This window comes from Sander lucioperca, chromosome 13 (assembly GCF_008315115.2).
Source record: "Sander lucioperca isolate FBNREF2018 chromosome 13, SLUC_FBN_1.2, whole genome shotgun sequence".
Taxonomy (NCBI): Eukaryota; Metazoa; Chordata; class Actinopteri; order Perciformes; family Percidae; genus Sander; species Sander lucioperca.
The window spans coordinates 29,331,645-29,352,653 of NC_050185.1; the positions used below are offsets into that span (position 1 = coordinate 29,331,645).

Consider the following 21,009-nt stretch of genomic DNA (forward strand, 5'->3'; position numbering starts at 1 on the left):
CAAAAAAACATGTAGGACATAAATATTAAGGCTAGTAGTAGTATAGTCTCTACACTAGAGCATTGACCGGCCATCTAAAGGGACTGGTATACCAACAGACTAATGGGCTGATTGAACAGGGCTGGGTAATGGCTGATGAAAGGCAGCTGCACATGCAGGAGTGCAGTCTAACTGCGTGTTAATTACTGCTCATGCACACGCATTCATTTTCCCTTGTGGGGGGAGGGGCTTAGGAGACCCTTTTGGGCTTTAGCAGAAAGGGGGGAGGGACTGAGAAGTTGTCGATGTTCAAATTTTTTGGCTAAGTCCTGGGTCTTCACAATCCTACCTATAGCACCTTTAAGTAAAAGTACTAATAACACACTGTAAAAAATACTCTGTTACAAGTAAAAGTCAGTTGGATATGTTACTTTAGTACAAGTATGTAAGTATCATCAGGAAAATGTACTTTAAGTATTAAAAAAATGCATGTTTACTAACTAATGATAAATAATGCATAATGAATACCTTAGTCAACATGAAAAAACATGAGCATTGTTAATAAATGTTTATTAGACACCTTATTTAACTGTAATTAACAGTTAATTAATGCTTATTAATGCATTAAGTAATGCTTATTAATGTACCCTTATTGTAAAGTGTTACCTTAAAATCTAATCTGACACAAATAAATATTAGTATACGCTCCACGTTTCCAGGCCGCTTTGTTTAGATTTTTCTATGACGGTTGAGCAGAGGACCAAAATTCTGCAAAAAGTGCTGGTCAGCTAAGTAGTCTTGTTCACTCATTCTTTAATCATATATATTGATTTAAATCAACTTTTTTGGCAACTAAGCTTTAAACTATTTGAGAAATGTTGGCTTTAAGTTGCTGAAGAAAGAATATTCTTATATTTAGGAAAGGAAGTACCAAAACAGTGTTTAATGGTTTTGCTTCTGAAACTCATATAATAAACCAACGCTAGCACCAAACCATTTCAAGACCTAGTTATCGGAGAACTGGTTATACTCCATGGAAATCAACTGAAAATACTCATTCACATAACACTGGTGACTAACAGCAGGTGACAGTGTAATAGCTGCTGTGTATAAGGCTGATTTTAAACATTTAAACAGGTTCAGCGGTCCAGTTTGCATACGTTGCAGTGACTGAATCCATCCAACATGTGGCGCTACGGAAGAAAGTACAACTGAGGCAATTTAAATGTTATGTTTTGAATGTTATACCTATTATCACCTGAACCCAAACTTAGCATTTTCTTTTGGCATCTATCCAACAATTAACAAATTTGTTTTCTAACAGGCATTAAAGCCTTAAAAGCTGCCAGAGTAGCTGCAGAACTTCAGTCTTGACTTTTGGTCTTCACTGCTCATCTTAAATGTCACAATACATTGATTCACTGAGGAAGTCGGTGGGTTAATATGGAGCTAAATACAAGAATACACAAACCAACACCAATTATTGAAAGACGTAGTGTTAAAAAAACAAGCAGGAGAAGTACCATCACAAGATTTATTAAGCAGTAAATGACTCATCCTGTTTTAATGAGTGCATTGAATTTATTTTGCTTGAATGAACAAACTGTCCAATGGGAGATGAGACGGGAGTTTCTGAAACCAGAGGGAACCAGTTTGTCATTACCAACTCTGTTTCTCTTGAATCCATCCACTGACGACTGAATGTGGTCTCAAAAACAGTTTTTAAGATCACTGCACTGTTGAAACACAGCGAGCTTTCATTGCAGCAGTCATACAAAGTTGTCTGTGTTTTTGGTCTTTCTGTTTTGTTATGTTGAGATTATTTTATTTGTACACTCCACCAGCATTAAAATTTACATTAAAGCACAGCAACATCTTTTCTAGGGCTGCAACTAACGATTATTTTTTTAATTGTGGATTAATCTGTCCATTATTTTCTCGATTAATTGATAAGTTGTTTAGTTTTTAAAACTTTAGCGTGTAACGTTTTGATATTAATGAACATCTGTTACATTCAAGCCATTGCCAAATGAGTTGCTAGAAAGTTGATTAAGGCTATCAGCTCCACACAACTCTCTCTGTATTTCTCAGTATGACTATGTTCAGAAGATTGGGGCGTCCGGCGACTTTTGCGCGCAGAAACTCAGGTGAAGATAATTACTTCTTCTGAAGAGTGCATCATGTTTTTAATCCTCCGCGTCCTCCTTGGCTACTAGCAACTGTGTGGAGGAGGGGTAAGGGTGAAGCTCGATCACGGAAGGCTTGTATCATGTGGACGCGCCGACAGTTTTGTTGTCATTACTCAGAATTCCTCATGGGGGCGACAGAAACTACGCACTATAGCTTTAAAATGTCAAAGAATAGTGAAAAATGCCAATCAGTTTTTCACTTCACTCTACTGTGAAATACTACTGTGCAATATTTATGCTCGTTACAAATGACATATCCCCCATAGTTGCATCCTCCAGTTACAAGTATTCATAATTTATTATATTTTTTGCACTCTTTTGTTTAGTATATACATTTTATTGTCTTATTGTATTTTAATTTATTTACCTTGTATAATCTTTTTCTATTTTAGTCGGTGTGCTTTTCTTTGCCCTTAACCCTTTTTTACTCTTTTTACTCTTTACTTGACTCAAAGAGCCTGCACAAGAATTAGTATATGTGCCTGGACTGGTTGGTGTATGCACATATGGCAAATAAAAAAAATATTGAATCCAAGCCCAAGATGACGTCCTCAAACTTCTTGTTCTGTCCACAACTCAAAGATATTTAGTTTACTGTAACTTTTTCTTAAAAAATGACTCAAACCGATTAATCGATTATCAAAATAGATGCCGATTAATTTTATAGTTGACAAGTAATCGATTTTTCGACAAATCTTTGCAGCTCTGATCTTCCCCCCCCGAAAGATCTGACCGAATAACCAGGTTCTTAAAAGTGCTAACAGTTTAATAGTTTATGTTCAACATTTTGAACCTCATTAGCAGTCATCTTTTCCACATCTGCAGGTGCATTTTCAAAAATTAAAGTATCTTTTTCACCATAACATAAAACCAAGTAATTCATGATGCTCCAAAAACATTTGTACCCGACAAACTACTTTCCACTTTATGTATTATCATCTCAAATGTGTCCTAAAATAGTTTTTCGTTCTAATGTATGTATTTTTAACACGGCAGTGTTAATAACTTGATCTTAATTTTACCCTTACATGTGTTGCGGTGTGTGTTATAAATTAGTTTCTCTTTGTGTCCAACAGGCAACCGGTGACAAAAAATACATTCCGACAGTACAGAGTTTTAGGGAAAGGAGGCTTTGGAGAGGTGAGTACATTCAGTTTTCTCTATTTAAAATCACTCAACACACAACAGAACAACTCACAAACTGTTGTAACTAAGCTGTGAGCATTAACAATTTTTTGGGACAATATTGGTGTTCAGTAAAAATAGAATCATCACGTTCATGCGTACAGCTACGATTTACACCCGAATGCAGCCGAAGTAGAGTTGAAAAGTTAATTTTCATCACATTCTCCTTTTAGATTACCAACCATGTAAAATCAAAGGAGATGTCTCCTTGAATCGCTGCTCTGAACGTGTGAGCGTCCTGTTTGATGTCCCCGAGCTGCCGTTCTGTGTTACCTTATGATTAGATCATTTACAACCACGGTCTTGTTTGGGCCCCTGGTGCTTTTAGAGATGTGAAGTCATGAGATGGACGGCGATGAAGTCCTCTCTGTTCTATTAAGAGAGTGTATTGTATCTTTTGTTGGTGCAGCTTTTTTTATATGTATAAATGGAATTCTCTCGTCTCGTCTCCTCCCCCTTTACTCTGCAGGTGTGTGCGTGTCAGGTACGGGCCACGGGAAAAATGTACGCCTGTAAGAAACTGGAAAAGAAGAGGATAAAGAAGAGGAAAGGAGAGTCCATGGCGCTCAATGAGAAACAGATCCTGGAGAAGGTCAACAGCAGATTTGTAGTAAGCCTCTCATCTTATCCACTTTTGCATTCGTTTCTATGCAAATTTTGAGTTTGCATATGGAAAAACCTAAAGGGAGATAGACAGAAAGCAACAGTTAATAACAATAAGCAGACACGCAAGATATTGGATATTAAAAGTAAAAAAAAAAATCCCAGTTAGGTTTATAATTTGAAAGTACAAGTACCGTAGAAAGCAACATTATTGGTTAAACAGAACGATGACCATTACATAACTAGTACCTTTAGTGAACGTTATTGCATGTATGAATTAGAATTAATTCCTGCATTTTTACATACATTCAGTTCAGCAAATAACATTATCATGAAATTTGTTATAATATAACAAACATTTTTATTTATTTATTCATTTTATTTGTTAGGGACCATGTACAATTTTTAACATAGATGTTGCCTTTTGAAGCATTGTGCCAGAGTTAGCCTTAGGCTAATTTACATCTGCAGTCCCTGCATGAAATGTTATGTAGATTGGTGTATTAATAATGCACTAACACTACTCAAATATATCCATAAATACTTAAGATATTATGTTTAGTTTCCTTGTTAAATACTTTATGATAAGTAGTAGTTATTTGCATATTTTCTGGAAAGAACACTGGTCTTTTCTGCTTTATCTTTGACTTGAAAGTGTCAAACATGACGTGTGACATGATGTGAAAGTTCATGACACAAAGGAGTATAATATTAGATGATACAGCTGTCTTTCTTCTATACTTTTCCTAAAGTCTAAAAATCCCATTAAAAGTCCAAAACCAACAATATGTTAATCCATCACTCAATACTTTCTGACTTTCGGATTCCATTAGTTCCTTCTGAAGGCATAAATCACAGTCACTTGGCGTTCTTTTTTGACAAGAAAAAGTTGACTAGGGCGCTTTTGTAGTGAAAAAAAAAAGCTGGCAGTGTTTTGGTTCCAAAAAGCAGCCGAGAGCGTCTTTTGTTGCTATAACAACAGCTACTGCTACAGTATCCTAGCTAGAGCGCTATGTGGAGCGGTGCTAACGTTAGATCAAACTTAGCGGTGGAGCGAGCTAGAGAAAGAACAGAGAGAGAGAGTGGTGCTGCTAACGTTACATAAAACAAGTTCCCTGTACAGGGAGCACCCGGTCATATAACTCACTGTGCTCCGACTCCATTTTCTCTTGTTATGGAAACGACAGGTCTGGCTACTCCGCTTGTCATTGATCGTCTGTCCAAAAAGTGACGTAGGGCGTTTTTGTTTTTCAGAAAAGTTGAGCTTTTTTCAACTTCAAAAAGACGCTCCGAGCTGCAGAAAAAAAAACATTGGCGATGGTGTTTAAAAAAGCACTCAGGACTTTTTGGAAAACATAGATTACTCCATAGGATTATAATGTAAAACAGAAGCTGGCAGATTAAAAAAGACGCCAAGTGTGAACATAGCCTTATATGGTTTTATTTAAAAAATAAAAATAAATAAAAAAAGGCTCAGTAATTCTATAAAACAGCAGGTCACTGCAGTTTTTAATATAAAGTTAGTCAAACAAGATGAAATAGCGCATTTGTTGAAGAGTTCAACATATAGAATATCACCAGACCTATCCTATAAAATTAATATTTTAGAAGGTGTAATTATGTGTTTCCTTTTACCACATTCAACAGTAACCAACAGGTGACATTTCTTTCTTCCAAAATAAGACATTTATAGAGTGAAAAGCTTCACATATTTCCTCCTGAGTTTCCCCTCTGCAACATTAACAACTGCAGTAATTAAAAGACAACATGGAGGTTTGTTCTGTCTCTGGTTTGGTTTGATTCTCTGCCAGACAACCCTTACTTTAGCTTATTTAATTTGGACTCTAGTCAGTTGACTGGTCCCGGGCTCCCAGGGCTGCAGAGTCCCTCAGGGTTTAAGCTTCAATGCAAAAATACACAAACAACTTAATTACAGATCTTCATTTTTTGGCAGCGGGTGGATTTTTAGTTATGGGGACATGCAGGCAACGGCGTTCTCAGCTTCCTGAATATCTTAAAAAATCTAAAAAATACAAAAAACATCCATCACTAACACCCATTGTGACTTCTATCAGTCCAAAACCCAAAGATATTCAGTTTACTGTGAACCTGGAACTACTTAAATGTTCGATATTTTTGCTTGATCTTTTTTTTTTCTTATGCTTAAACGACTAAAACACACACACACACCAGGACTGACAACATGTGCAATAATAATGTCTGTGCAAATTAGTGCAAATACAACTTTCTATTTAATATACAACTATTTATTCTCTTTACTTTTATTTTAATTATTCCAGCACGACTGACGGCGGCAGTCAGAAGTTGATGTGAATATTAAGTTTAGTTTAGTTTATACATATACAAATACTACAGATTAATATACACATAATCAATAAAAGATGTGATGGAGAGATGCAAAAAAACCTTAGAGGGGCTTAATCTGGGTTACTCTCCAATGCATAGGCCTAATCCAATTAAAATAGAAAGAAACTAAAATACTGAAAAGAAAAGAGAAGAAAGAAAAGAAGAAAAAAAGCCCAGACTAAAATTTAGGGGTTGGGGAAAAAAATCTATACACAGATGCCAAGTATCGCTCTATTAATATATATGTGTTGGTCAGTTTGTCTGCTTGACAATCCCATTTTGCAGCAATAAAATTGAAGTAAGATGAACAAATGGAGAAATTTATCTTTTTAGATAAACTACATGTTGACAACGTTTCCTTTTGGGGACATCATTTGAAATTTGAAATAAATTGCAATATATTGCAGAATATTGCTATAGGTTTAAAATCGCAATAATATCGTATCGTGGCATTAGTATCGTGATGATATCGTATCGTGAGGCCTCTGGTGATTCCCACGCCTACTACAATTACACACAATATCAAATCAACAGGTGTATTTGAAAGGTAAAATAATATTAGGAGTTACATGGGTTGTTCACAAGACGTCCCATAGGCATAAAATGAAGGGTCCTATCTTGCACCCAGTGCAGCGCAGCTCATAGCCCGCCGCAAGAGTCTTTGCTAGTTTAAGACCGAAGCAGTTGTCAATTCCCCGTCCAGCGCCCGCGTCGTTTAAATAACAAATGCACCTGCGCCCATCTTTGCGCCCATCTGTGCGTCCATGGTGTTACAGGGAGGTGTGTTCAGGTGCATTCTTGGCGTATTGCTATGTTAAGGCAGCGGAAAGTGATTGCGCCATTGACCAACAAAAACCTGGTCAAAAGTCAATAACGCAGCATTTCATTGTTATTTTATCAGCGCATTAGGAAAATGCGCCTAGGCTCGTGCACAGCGCGCGCACACTATGCTTGTTACACACACAGGGATGCGCAGCTGCACACAAAAGAAGAAGAAGAAGATTAAAAATCTAAATATTACAATGTGAAATAGTATTATGATATGATCTGCTCACGCGCTTTCACTTTACGCACGAGCAGATCAGTTTCTTCTGAAAATCTCTCCTTCCTGTTTAGCAAATCCTCCATCATAATAGCAATGCACCAAGGTACAAATGCGCCTGGCTTTTAAAGGGAATGGGAGATGATCTCTGATTGGTTTATTGCATGTTACGCCCAAAACACACCTCTGATTAATGAAGACCCTAAGTACAACCCTTTAGAACCATGCGCCCGGCACATGGACCCTTTTTTCCGCCGTTAAACTAGCAAAAGTGGATTCATACACGCCCTAAACGCACCTGCGCCAGGCGCTTCACGCCGTGCGCTTAGATCGTTAAAATAGGGCCCCTAAGCTCTTTCATTAAGATGCATCACTGTAATTTAAACATGTCAGCACCTGATCACCTAAAACATTGCAGCAGCATCATTAACACCGCCCTCTATCTCCAGGTAAGTTTAGCGTACGCCTACGAGACGAAGGACGCTCTGTGCCTTGTGTTGACCCTCATGAACGGCGGAGACCTCAAGTTTCACATCTATCACATGGGCGACGCGGGTTTCGACGAGAAGAGAGCCATCTTCTACTCTGCAGAGATCTGCTGCGGGCTGGAGGACCTGCACCGAGAACGCATTGTCTACAGGTCAGACGTTTGTCTCATCGTCTGTCCTTTCTCCATCTTGTCTCATTGGCTCCCATCTTTGTTCTCACTCTCCTCTCTCGTTCTCCGTCCCACAGAGACCTTAAACCAGAGAACATCCTGCTGGACGACCACGGTGAGTAGCAGCGTCAAAGGAAAAAGTCGGATTCCCATTTAAGCTGTTGGAAATTCAAATTCAAATCTGAATTAAAGCTGCAAGCAGCGACGAACGGGCGTCAAAGAGAACTTCTGTGACCGCTCTGTGGGTTGTTGGCTCATTTAGGTAAGGGACAGGTGCATGCCGGTTTTCTAAGGACAACAGGGAGTTAGTTATTTTAGCTTGGCCCACTCATTGACTCAGCAGCAGCAGTGGCTGTGACACCGTGAAGCTGTTTTATGGAGAACTATGAGATTGTTGTGATTGTAAAGGAGTCTGGTGTTTGTATGACAGCAGTTTGTGAAATCATTTCCCACTGTGAATCACCAGAGGGCACTCTGACTCCAGCAAAACAGCCTGGATCCTGAAACCAAAAGCTTCCAGAGCCCACTGGATGACTTTGCAAACGGATGAAAATGAGTAATTCATTCCAATTCCAAATTTGCCACTTTAATCTCAGAGGATATCCGCGTTCTTATTCCATAAATATCCAACTTTATTCTTAGAAATTCTGAGTTATTTCTCGGAATATTACCCCTCTCTCCCGGGTCCGTAACATTATTATTATTATTCTCCTACAATGGCCTTAGAATGCTGTCGTAGCAGAAGCAACTTGCGCGATTGCCAACATCAAAGAAACTCTGATTTACTGGTTAGAAACTGATGCTGACAAACATCTGACATGTTCCTGTTCTTCCATCTTGTATGTGTGTGTGTCTGTCTGTGTACGTGTGTGTGTGTGTGTGTGTGTGTGTGTGTGTGTGTGTTCAGGCCACATCAGGATATCAGACCTGGGTTTAGCAGTTCATATACCAGAGGGAGAGACCATCAAGGGACGGGTGGGAACGGTGGGGTACATGGGTAAGTAACCTCTGACCTTTATCCATCTCTACTAGTGACCAATAGAAACGGATTTTACTCTAAATGTAGATCGGAGGAGGAACTGTCTCACTTTAACACTGTGGTCTGAATGTTCTAGATTCTGTGTTTTTGAATCACCTATAGCGCAAGTGGTGGAATGTAACTAAGTACATTCACTCAAGTACTGTACTGAAGTACACATTTGAGTTACTTGTACTTTACTTGAGTCTTTTCTTTTCATGCCACTTTCTACTTCTACTCCGCTACATTTCAGAGAGAAATATTGTACTTTTTACTCCACTACATTCATCTGGCAGCTTTAGTTACTAGTTAGGGTTAGGGTTAAGATGTTTGCACACAAAACACATGTAGTTTATAAAATACGATGTTTTATTATAAATTAAACTAGCCAACAATATAACGGCCTACAAGTCCAGCTGAAATGATTATACACCTAAACACAGAACTGTCTGGATCGTTTCCAATTTCTAAAATGGAAACGGATTTTAAAAATGAAAAGGATTTTTCTACATTGAGTACTTTTACTTTCAATACTTTAAGTACATTTTCCTGATGATACTTACATACTTTTACTTAAAGGTGCTGTAGGTAGGATTGTGAAGATCCAGGACTTAGCCAAAAAATGTGAACATCGACAACTTCTCAGTCCCTTCCCCCTTTCTGCTAAAGCCCAAAACGTCCCCCCCCACAATGGAATGAATGCGTGTGCATGAGCAGTGATTGGCACACAGTTACTTTACTTACTTACTTCTCTCCTCCAGCTCCGGAGGTGGTGAAAAACGAGCGCTACACCTTCAGCCCCGACTGGTGGGCGTTGGGCTGCCTGCTGTACGAGATGATCGAGGGCCAGTCTCCCTTCCAGCAGAGGAAGAAGAAGATCAAGAGGGAGGAAGTGGAGCGGCTGGTGAGGGACGTGGAGGAGGAATATACCAGCAAGTTCTCCGAGGACGCCAAGTCCCTCTGTAAAATGGTGGGTGGATGTTTCGAGCGGCCAAATCCACTTGTCTCTAATGTGCTCTGATCTGTAGCTCCCCATCTGCCAAAGCTCCATATTTTAAAATATTCTAACAGTTTACCTCAGTGTTTAAAAAGACTTCCTGAGAAGAAAGTCTTGCTTACAAAAATGTGACACATTTCTCTGCCTGGTAAGTCCACGTCTCTGTCTGTTTGGCTTCCCTCACATCACACTATAAGGGTTCAGTTACACTAGCATCTATTCCAGGGGTGTCAAACATACGGGCCATGGGCCAGAACCGGCCCGCCAAAGGGTCCAATCAGGCCCACTCGATGACTTTGCAAAGTGTGAAAATTGCAGAGAGGTAATTAATTCCAATTCCAAATTTACCACTTTAATCTCAGAGAATATCCAAGTTATTTTTTCGTAAATTTATGACTTTAATCGAATAATAGAAATTCTGAGTTATTTCTCTGGATATTACCCCTCTCTCCCGGGTCCGTAAAATTATTATTTTCTCCTACAATGGCCTTAGAACGCCGTAGTAGCAGAAGCAACTTGCGTTTGCCAACATCAAGCTGACAAGAAACTCTGTGGCAGATAAAGTTTCCGCTCTTTCTGGAGTGGTTTACTGGTCTGGCCCACTTGAGATCAAATTAGGGGTATGTGGCCCATGAACTTCAATGAGTTTGACACCCCTGATCTATTCAGTTTCACACCAAATTAAATTTGGAATCATACAAATCAGTGGTTTCAGCCACACCATGTATATAAAAACATGCAGAGCTCTCTCCTCACGTTATATTTTGGGTTATTCTGACATATATACACTACTGTTGTACACCAATCGCAAATCTGACATTTGATGGCTCGGTCATGGCTCGGTCACACTGGAGATAGACTGGCTCAATGGGTGTAAATTGCTGGGAGAAAGCCTGACATCCGGCTCGTCTCTCACCCGCCAGATGTCCCTTCCATCTCCCTAGTTCTGCTATCAGAACTTAGTGCCGCCCAATATAGTTGTCACAATTTAGTTTAGTTTATTAAAATGCAGCATGAAATTTGACAAGCAGATCAGCAATGTTGTTAGAATGAGCTTTTTCCAGCTTTGTCTCCTGGCTAAAGCTAAGACCTTCCTTAACGGGCACGATCTAGAAAAGGCGATTCATACTTTTATTAGTTCAAGGTTGGATTACTGTAATGCTCTTTATGTTGGTCTGAATCAGACCTCCATCTCACGACTTCGACTTGTGCAAAATGCTGCTGCTCACTTTTTAACAAATACATCTAGACACACATCACTCCCGTTCTCGACATCCTACATTGGCTCCCTGTGCATTTTAGAATCGATTTTAAGATTCTATTGTTTGTTTTCAAGGCCTTAAATGTCCTGGCCCCGGAGTATTTGTCCAAGATTTTAACCCTGCGTGAGCACAACCGGTCATTGCGGTCTTCAAATCAACTGGTTTTAGAAGTCCCAAGGTGTGATCAGGCTTTTGCAGTTGCTGCCCCGAGATTTTGGAACAAGTTACCCCCTGATATTCACACTATTATGTAGCTCTTTTTAGATCCAAACTCAAAACCTTTGTTTAGAATGGCTTTTAATACGTAGTAGTGGTGTGACAATTTCCCTCTCCTCCTCCTGTTTCTATGTAACTATGATATGTTGTTTTATTCTTGGTTCCTGATGTAAAGCACTTTGGATACCTGCTGGTTGCTGTGAAGTGCTATATAAATAAATGTTGATTTTGATTTCAAAATGTTGATTTGATTTGAAAAAAAAAAAGGCTTGATACTAGGTAAAACATGGTGCAGGGGAGGTTAGTCAGTTTTTGGTCTGGCCTGCAGTCAGTTGCACCATCAATTAAAATGTTGGAACTGCATGTACTTTATTCCTAGTTGGCGAGCGAGCTGGCTCACTGGCACGTTAGCCGGTTTTACTTTCGCTTTAGGTTGTGTTCAGACCATTAGTACGCAGACTGCTCATTCGTCTGACCACGACACTGTGAGCTTCCTGGGGAAAAAAAAAAACACACAAGATTGTCAGTCAAACTTTTTCAGCAGCAACAAAATGTGTTAAAAACACACCCTGGTGTCCAACGTGCAGGCTCACGTTCCTGGTAGATGTCTTTGTATGTGAACCGAGTATTTCTACTGTTTGACTTGGCGATCACCAAGACAGAGGATACAATGATTGTCGACGTGATAACTCTAGATGATAAATCCTGTCTAATATAGTATTTATCAGGGCTGGTGCGAAGGCAGGCAAGGTTAGGACCCAAATGCAGTTTAAAGAGTTTTAATTTAAGATAAGCAAAAACTTACTTGGAGATATAATCCAATACAAAAAGGAAATCCACAACAGGGAATGCAGAAACAAACAGAACGCACAGCAACAAGACGAGACGATCCGACAAGGGACAAGGGAAAACAGAGAGGCTAAATACACAAGGTAACGAGGGAACGAGAGGCAGGTGACACAACAGGTGGAACAAATCAAAAAAGGCGGGAAACAAACAAAGACAGGAAGAAAGCTAGACAAGACAAGGGAGACAAGACAGACTACAAAATAAAACAGGAAACAAGCACAATACAGAACAGAAACCGACTACAAAAATAATACACACCACAAAATACCAAAACCCTGACAGTATTATAAACCAACGTGCTGTTCCCAAACTCATGGATCTGTTACTCAAACTGGTATTTTATCGTCTCACCTAAACCTGAGGCAACAAAGCAGCCACTGGTGTTATTTTACCCTTCTGTTGTCCTCGGGTCAAATTTGACCCGTTTTTTTTTTTTAATCATCAGAAATATGGTTTTCTTTTAACCCAATTGCCCAAAAAAACATAGATGGTTCCAAATGAATGATCTGTTGACTACTTTCATTGACTTTTGGGGGGTTTTATTCAATTTTATAACATTTGAAAACAGTATCCTGACCAAACTTTGATGTATAACCGTCTATGATAATCCATCAACATCCTCTGATTTTAACTATTAGTCAAAATAATTCACAATTTTTGGGGTTTTTTTAATCAAAGAATTATAAAGTAGGCAAGTATAATTTCATATAAAGTAGTTTTTTTGACCATGAATTCCGAATGTAAAACTTGTGGTGCGAAGTTGGTGTTAGTGGTGTGACAAAAATCTTCAAAAGCATCGAAAAAAAGTTCATTTTTAATTTTGACCCGGAAGGACAACAGGTTCATGGTCTACAGGAAGACAACACAAGGGTTAAAAGCAGTTACATTTTTGGCCTGAACACCTGCGTATTTTCTTCTGACCCTCTGTGTTTCTGCTGCTCCTCTGTCACTTCCTGTGGTTCGTAACAGTTTTTTTTCTGAATCCCTCAGCTTCTGGCCAAAGATCCCACAGACAGGCTGGGCAGCCAGGGAGGCGGAGCCTCTGAGGTCAAAGCCCATTCCATCTTCCGCTCCATCAACTTCAAACGCCTCGAGGCCGGCATGCTGCAGGCGCCCTTCATTCCCGATGTAAGTCCATCCAAATATCATCGCAGACATTTAAGTTCACTGAACCTCAGGAAGGTTTGTGCAACAATTTTAAGAAAGATTTCTGTACTACGTTCTCACTCACATTCTTCTCACTCAGAGTTAGAAGGGAAAATATATATAAGTGATCTGTGTGTTTTGTCGTTGTGAACTGAGCTATCATCGCAGCACGTCCAGTCTGAAATACCACTTGATGGCCAAGCACACATCTGATGCGAATTCTCCGCCCCGTCGTCAAAGCCAGGCGACAATGGATGACTTCAGACAGAATCAATGTTGTTTTCAATTCAAATAACTTTATTTGGCTCAAAGAGTAGCACATAAAAGGACAATTCACAGATACGGTACTAATATGAATAAATTAACATTAATTTGTATGTGTTAGTAATAACATTAATCAAAGCAAATCTAAATCTTTTTGTTTAACTTCCAGCGAGAAAACAGATATTTCCTAAAATTTCTTTAAATAGAGAGCTGGAAATCCAATCTGCTCTACAATACAGGAAGTGGAATTAATTAAATTGGATTGGTAAGAATGTCACTGAGGCTCATTATATGGAGCGTGCATAATTCACCTGCCCAGTGTCTGGAACAGGAAGAATTCCCCACAGTGAGCAAGCTGTTGTCTTACAGCAGGTTTTTTGTTATGGAAGAACATAGAGATTTTAAATCTTGATCGAAACAAAGACTTCAGGAAAGTTACGCCTCAGCTAGTCTCGCATTGCCAGAGCTGCCTCCACAGCACTGCAGAGGTTTATTGGCATTTCTTTAAACCAATCACAATCGTCTTGGGCTAGCTAAGCGCTGCAAAATAGCCTCGGGAAGGAACTTGTTTTGGTGGAACATGTGTACGTTCAAAAGTTGTTTTAGTCGTGTAACAGAAAACTCAGATTGGACAGATAGTCTAGCTAGCTGTCTGGATTTACCCTGCAGAGATCTGAGGAGCAGTTAACCATAGTCCTCAGAAATCCACTCGAATTTGCCACTTTGCGCTGCGCTCAAAGTTCAAATTATTTCAACTTTACTGACCTTTCGAAAGCGCCACCAATGAATTAACATCATGTCGTTACCTAGCAATGGGAAATAGCTTCCTTGCCACCCTTGATGACATTTACCAGCGCTGCGCTTTGCTCTGCGCAGAGAGCAAATCGCTTATAAAGTGTAGGCGGCTTTAGAGTGTTAGCTAAGCAGCTGAAATGCAGATGTGTCAGTGAAGTTAGCGGTTCGTGTGTTTGTGTGTTCGCAGCCGCAAGCCATCTACTGTAAAGATGTGCTGGACATCGAGCAGTTCTCCACTGTGAAAGGAGTGGAGCTGGAGCCGAAAGACGAGTCTTTCTACAGCAAAGTGTCCACAGGCAGCGTCTCCATTCCCTGGCAGGATGAGGTGAGTGACATGCATTAATAAACAACACAAACACATCCTTGTATACACATGTGGGATGTGTATATGTGTGCCACAAGAATTAAGGGCTCCTGCACACTGCCTGCGTGGCGTGAGCGTGGCGTGGCGGCTGTGTGGATTTTTCTGTCTTTACACACCGGAAACGTGTCTGACGCATCCTTGTCTGTACACATGTATGTTTCCCATTGATAAAATGAAATAATAGTCATGTTAAACATAAATATATACTGATTTGATTACAGCAAAGACAACGTCGGCAGTATTGACGGCAAAATAGGCTACAGAATATTTAGTTCTGTATTGACAGGTGCAATATTTGAAAATTGATAATTATTTATTTATTTTTTTAAATTACCTTTATATCTGCATTTATGTCAAAACCTAGAGACTTTCAAACAGGCAGTGTGCAGGAGCCCTAACTCAGTCTTTTATTGCATACGCATATCTTTTTGGTTTTGTAACAATATGATATTGGGAAGTAGGGGCAGGATTTTCTAAGCATTATGCTTCCACATAAACAGGACACAGCTATGTCTCTTCATGCATGTGACAGAAAGAATGAAGCTGGTCTTTCCTCCTGCAGATGATCGAGACGGAGTGTTTCACAGAGCTGAATGTTTTCCACCAGGACGGGGCGGTTCCTCCAGACCTGGACTGGAGGGGACAGCCGTCTCCTCCGCCCAAACAGGGACTCCTGCAGCGGCTGTTTGGCCGACAGGTTAGTGGGCTCCTTCACCTCACTTCGCAAACATCATTATACTTTTACAGTCCGGCATCTCCATCTGCACACCAGCTGGAGTCAGTTTGGCCCCAGTTTGTGCTTCTCCTGCAAGCATTGTTTATTGCATTGAAAAACACTGCAACTTAAAGTCCCCCTCCACTCAAAAATGTATTTTGAAATTTGAGCTTCACTTTGCAGAATGATAGATGTGCAGTTTGTTTTTCACATTCATCTGTTTAAGGGGGAAAGTTTCTCTGCGCTCACCTTAGATCTTATCAAAGATCCTCTATAGAAAAGTGCATTTGAAGCAGCGCCAATGGTGTGAGACGGTACACACTTCCTGTCTCCCAAAGGGGCGTGGCCTCGTTTGAAAGTGTGGTGAACGTTGTGTGGATGGATGAAAAGTTATATTTGCATAATTTATCAATATTTTATTTTGCTAACGTTAGATATTTACACACTTAAAAGACACATTTAGCATCACGGAGATTAGTTTTGTTAGGGCGTTGAAGAACGTTAGCTGACGTTAGCTCCTCTGTGTTGCCAGATCTCGCGATAGAGTTTGGTCCTGAGACAGAAACAGGTCTGGAACAAAGTTCATTTTCTCCTGGTGTGTCCGTCTGAAAAATGCCATTTTAGTGTCAGAATGTTCTGGAGATATGTGGCTTGTGAGAAATGGCTCCAATGTTTACTTTGGTGACTATGGGGCGAAAGGATCGCTCATAATCTGTTTTCACGTTCACTTCTCGCGTTGGAATCAATACACTCAGGACCTGCTGCTAGTCTCCTAAAGAGGCGTGGCAGTGGCGGAGCCCAAGTGACAAAGATACAGGAAATGACTCTAAGTTGGGGCGTCTCGGTTCTACACCGTTTCTGATCTCATCTTAACGTCTGGATGTACCAACAGGATTCTGTGAGATCACACAGCCAATCAGTGTCTAGTATTCAACTTACACAAGTGTGATGTAGAAACTTGAAACCGCCCGGTCAAACACACTGACAATGGACTTTTCAGTGAAGAACGAGACATTCTATGTCAGGCTGTTAAACTATTGAAATGAATAACATTGGAATATTCTGTATTTACAATAAGGCAGAAAGTGTGGCATTTAGTGGAGTTTTTTTATTTTATTTTTTTTGGCATCTTTAGGCCTTTATTTGACAGGACAGTTGAAGACATGAAAGGGGAGAGAGAGGGGGAATGACATGCAGCAAAGGGCCGCTGCGTCAAGGAGTAAACCTCTATATATGGGCGCCAGCTCTACCAACTGAGCTACCCTTGCGGAGGTTTTTTAACCAAAACAAACTGGAGGAGATCTTGAATCCCTAAAACACACCCACAGATTCCACGAAGTGAAATGAAAGCATCGTTTCACCAGAAAAACTGGCTTCATGAAGGTGTTTGACACAACAGCGTTTGTGTTCAATCCGCCTGATCGGACAGAAGACACATACAGACAATATTACAAATATTTTTATACACAAAAAAAATATTAAAGTGTGTCAGTCAAGTGTGTTTATCGGTGTTTTTTGCTCCCAACTGCTCTAGGATTAGGCAATGATTATGGTTAAGGTTAGGGTTAGGTGCCTTGAAGGCAGCGGTCGCAGCGCTGCCTGGGAGGAGCCGTTGGGGGCAAAAAAACACCATTGAGCGTCAAGTGTGTTTAGTTCAAATACGCCCCAAAGTGACTCTCTTTTCTCCACCTCCCTCTGCAGGACTGCTGTGGTAACTGCAGTGACAGTGACGAAGAGCCCACCAGGCTGTGACAGACACACACACACACACACACACACACACACACACACACACACACACACACACAGGATCCCATTTGTTTACAACTTTTGCACATTTGTATTTTTAAGCATAGTACTATCTCTAAATGTCAGAATGTATATTTTCAGCATAGCCATAATGTTTTTAATGTTATTTAAAAAGTTGTGAAATATCGACTGTCGCGCTCCAAACGAGGAGACGGGAACCTACAGACGATGAACAGATGTTTTTATTTTTTTTTTTCATTTGTTTTGTTGATTTTTTTTGTCCAGGGAAGGCTTTGCTTTGACATTGATCCATAAAAGTCCATGTAACTGATCTGGGAGCTGCCTCTGGCCACTGAAGCAGCTCCACTGGAACTATAGCCTGCTGTAAAAGTGCCTTGCTGTAGGGCACTGTGACAGTGGGTACTAAGGGAGGACAAAGCATTCCTCAATCTCTTTACTTTTCCCCACTTTGTTCAGGGAATCAAACTAGTGACTTTCAGCTCAATAACTGTGACCACTTTTCTTCTTCCGGCCTCCATTCTGCTGTGAACCAACCTCACCGCTCTTCTTCTACTTCATTTTCTTCTATTTAATTCTTTTTAAAGTGTGATTTAGATTTTTGCTTGAACATTTATGGGTTTGAAATGGTTAACGCCAGAGCCGTGAAGTCGGCTACATCTGCAGATATTTTTATATCAATAGTATTATCTTTTTTAATTTTTTCAGACAATTCGACTCGTTGTGTTCAGTGCGGCTCCAGTTACTCTTGTCAGTTCTGTGTGGTCAAATTTTACACCAACTCTGAGAGTTCAATGAATCCCTTTCATGCTCTGATTATACACGCTGCTTTTACCAACATGCTTGTGTTATTTTTCGGAGATGTCCCATTTTTAAAACCCAATGAACAACTCACACATTATGTTAATGCTGCAGTGTTGGAACTGGAATTAAAAAAAAAAGTGCCAGTTTCTGAACCAGCAGCCTGCAAAACGCCCACATTCAGAATAAAAATTATGGTAACACTTTATTTTACAGGGTCCCTAATTTCTTAGGAAGTTTTTTTAGAAATTTAATAAAACTAAGAATCTGAGTACTCTTACAAACATTATCAAATTGTGTCTGCAAGTAAGTAAATCGCACACGTTTGGTTTTTCACTCGTCTTTCAGGGTTTCTGTAGAATTTATTCCTTTCCACGATTTCATTCCCCGCTCTCCCTCTTGTTTTTTCATTACTTCATGAGCGGATGGTGGTCAGATGATTCCCAGCCTCTGCAGGTTTACATTCACCCTGCCAGTAGACCACTAACAATGCAAGGACAAAAAGTCCAAAGTGTTGTCCGTCCAGATCTTTCGCAGGCTGATTAAAAGTCACAGTGAAGCTGCAGCAAGAGTAACTGAAGCTTTTGGGTTGACTGAAGCTGGTCTGTTCATCAGCTGGTCCTGTTGCAGTCAAAGAATATGGCCTCTTGTTTTAAGCTATTAAAATGAAATACCTCTGAATGTACAAACGGCTGTCATGCTACTTCTGATATTTGAGAAGACAGATGACAGAAACACAAGAGAAGACATAATAGGCTATTGAATTACATCAAAAAAGTGTGGAATTCACCTTTAACTGTCCCACAATCTCTCTGCCTTCCAAAAATGAGTCTCAGCGACATTTCTCAAAGCTGAAGCTGTCAGTGAGGTTGTTTAATGTACTGTTTCATAAATGATGGCAAACAACATTTAAAGGGTCAGTTCACCAACTTTACAAAAAAAAAAAAAAAACATATTTTCTCAGTTGCCTCTCGTCTTATCTAGCCATGCAGATTTTTTTTTTATTATTATTTGCTCAGGTTTAGATTATTGTGACAATTATCTGTCTTAATATCCTGGAGCTGACTTGTGTGTGAACTCGGGGATTGATAAATATCCCAGCATGCTTTTTTATCAACCAAAATGACCAAACCAAAACTATCTGCATAGATAGATAGATACCACTAGAGTAAGTATGTCTTGGTGTAATTTGAATGAATTTACCCTTTGATAAAGTCTACGGCTGCAACTGACGATTATTTTTATTAATCTGCTGATTATTTCTCAGTCATGTTGTCGATAAGTAATTGGAATTTCACACACCCCAATGTGACATCCTCAAATGTCTTGTTTTGTTTGATCAACAGTCCAAAACCCCCAAAAATACTAAGTTTTAATGTCGTTTGTGACAAAGAAAAGCTTCAAATTCTTACATTTGAAAGGATGGAACCAGCAAAAGTTTGGCTTTTTTGCTTGAAAAAGTACTAAAAGGATTAATCGATTCTCAAAATTGCAGATTCATTTTCAGTCGATTAATCAACAAATCATTGCAGCTGTAATACTCTGTGTTGAAAAGGTAATCAACTGACTGTGTTGTTTTTATGAATTATCGTGTCAAAATGGGTCTTTTGATGTGTATGTGCAGCGATGGATTCCATTTATTTAAAGTGCCCATATTATGAAAAAAAAAAAAATTTGGGGTGTTATTTTGTGTCTCGGGTGCTTCCACACACATACAAGAGAGCAAGTGAGCTGTTCAAAATCTGCAGGGCTTTCTACGTCAGTAGCCGAGACGAGGTGGCTAACCGTAGCACGCTAGCACTAGCATGCTACCTCGTTCTCAATGGCAAAACACTGCTACAACACACAAGTTCACCATAATCTACAAAAGAACTTCTTACATGTCCCCGTTCTGTAGGTATTCAACGCAAAGTTGGAAGTGCTCCCTCGTTTAGAAGAAGTCTCCCGGCTAATCCTACCTTGTAACTGACCAAAGTTGGAGAAACAGCCTTTCTTTTACTGTGGAAACAGCTAGCTAGCTGATATGATCCTTACCTAGCTACTGTGCATGTGTGAGTGCCAACAAAGATGATACAGAAGTAAGATGTCTCACTCTGTAGCTAAAACAGAGACCTCAACACAGGGTGAAAAGAGGAGCTGCAGCAATGTGCAGTACAACAAAAATATGGTGTTTTTTGAAAATTAAGCCATGTAAACTTATTCTGGTTCAACCTCAAAATACAATTATGACCTTGAAAATGAGCATAATATGGGCACTTTAAGCCTGTCATAACTTGCCTCCTGCTATCTGCCTTTTGTTCAGCCACAGAGCTCTTTACTACTTTTTGTTTCGAATCACTTAACCAGTTCATTCAAACCAAACCAGTTATCCATAGAAGATCAAAGATGACAAAGTCCTTCCCATCCAAGGTGCCTTTAGATGTTTGAAGGTACTCCAGCCTGTAGTCGCCTCTTTTTATACATACTCTACGTGTCTGTACATGTGCTCATGCAAAGCTTGCTGCTGCGTCAGCTTCTCTTCACTTCCTGTCTGTGGTACCTGGTGTGTTCGTCGTAAAAAAAAAAGAACGTCACTCTGGACGTGGACGCTCTTTGTGAAATCAAGGACGATGAGACTGAAAGAGTCTCTGCACTTAAGGACTGCTGTCGACGCTCCCGTCCCCTGACCTCTGAACTCTGGAGTCTCTGCAGCGATTTTATAAAAGACTGAGAGGACAAAGGGGGTAGCGTGGCGAGTCAGAGGAGCTCGCTAACATCCTCCATGGACGTTTTAAATCAGGACTCTGTATCAA

The 21,009-nt window shown here is 39.9% G+C and overlaps 1 protein-coding gene and 1 long non-coding RNA gene across 3 annotated transcripts in view; one reads left to right on the forward strand and one right to left on the reverse strand.

Annotated features, from left to right (window-relative positions):
* Positions 1-19,168, forward strand: part of grk6 (G protein-coupled receptor kinase 6) — a 78,909-nt gene extending 59,741 nt beyond the window's left edge. The window contains exons 7-17 of one of the 2 annotated variants that reach the window (XM_036008622.1): positions 3,245-3,308; positions 3,823-3,963; positions 7,815-8,005; positions 8,101-8,138; positions 8,931-9,020; positions 9,803-10,011; positions 13,356-13,493; positions 14,758-14,895; positions 15,497-15,631; positions 17,351-17,416; positions 17,459-19,168. In XM_036008622.1, the coding sequence (XP_035864515.1) occupies positions 3,245-3,308; positions 3,823-3,963; positions 7,815-8,005; positions 8,101-8,138; positions 8,931-9,020; positions 9,803-10,011; positions 13,356-13,493; positions 14,758-14,895; positions 15,497-15,631; positions 17,351-17,401 (1,195 nt within the window). In that variant the 3' untranslated portion in view covers positions 17,402-17,416; positions 17,459-19,168. Of the gene's footprint in view, positions 1-3,244; positions 3,309-3,822; positions 3,964-7,814; positions 8,006-8,100; positions 8,139-8,930; positions 9,021-9,802; positions 10,012-13,355; positions 13,494-14,757; positions 14,896-15,496; positions 15,632-17,350; positions 17,417-17,442 lie in introns of both variants that reach the window. The other variant, XM_036008623.1, reaches the window with a different exon arrangement.
* On the reverse strand, positions 1,286-19,911 carry LOC118496551. The gene is made up of 3 exons (XR_004899134.1): positions 19,759-19,911; positions 13,333-13,342; positions 1,286-1,296 (listed from the first exon to the last, which is right to left on the reverse strand). It is a non-coding gene; the product is annotated as an uncharacterized LOC118496551 (long non-coding RNA).
* Between the last annotated feature and the right edge of the window lie 1,098 nt (positions 19,912-21,009).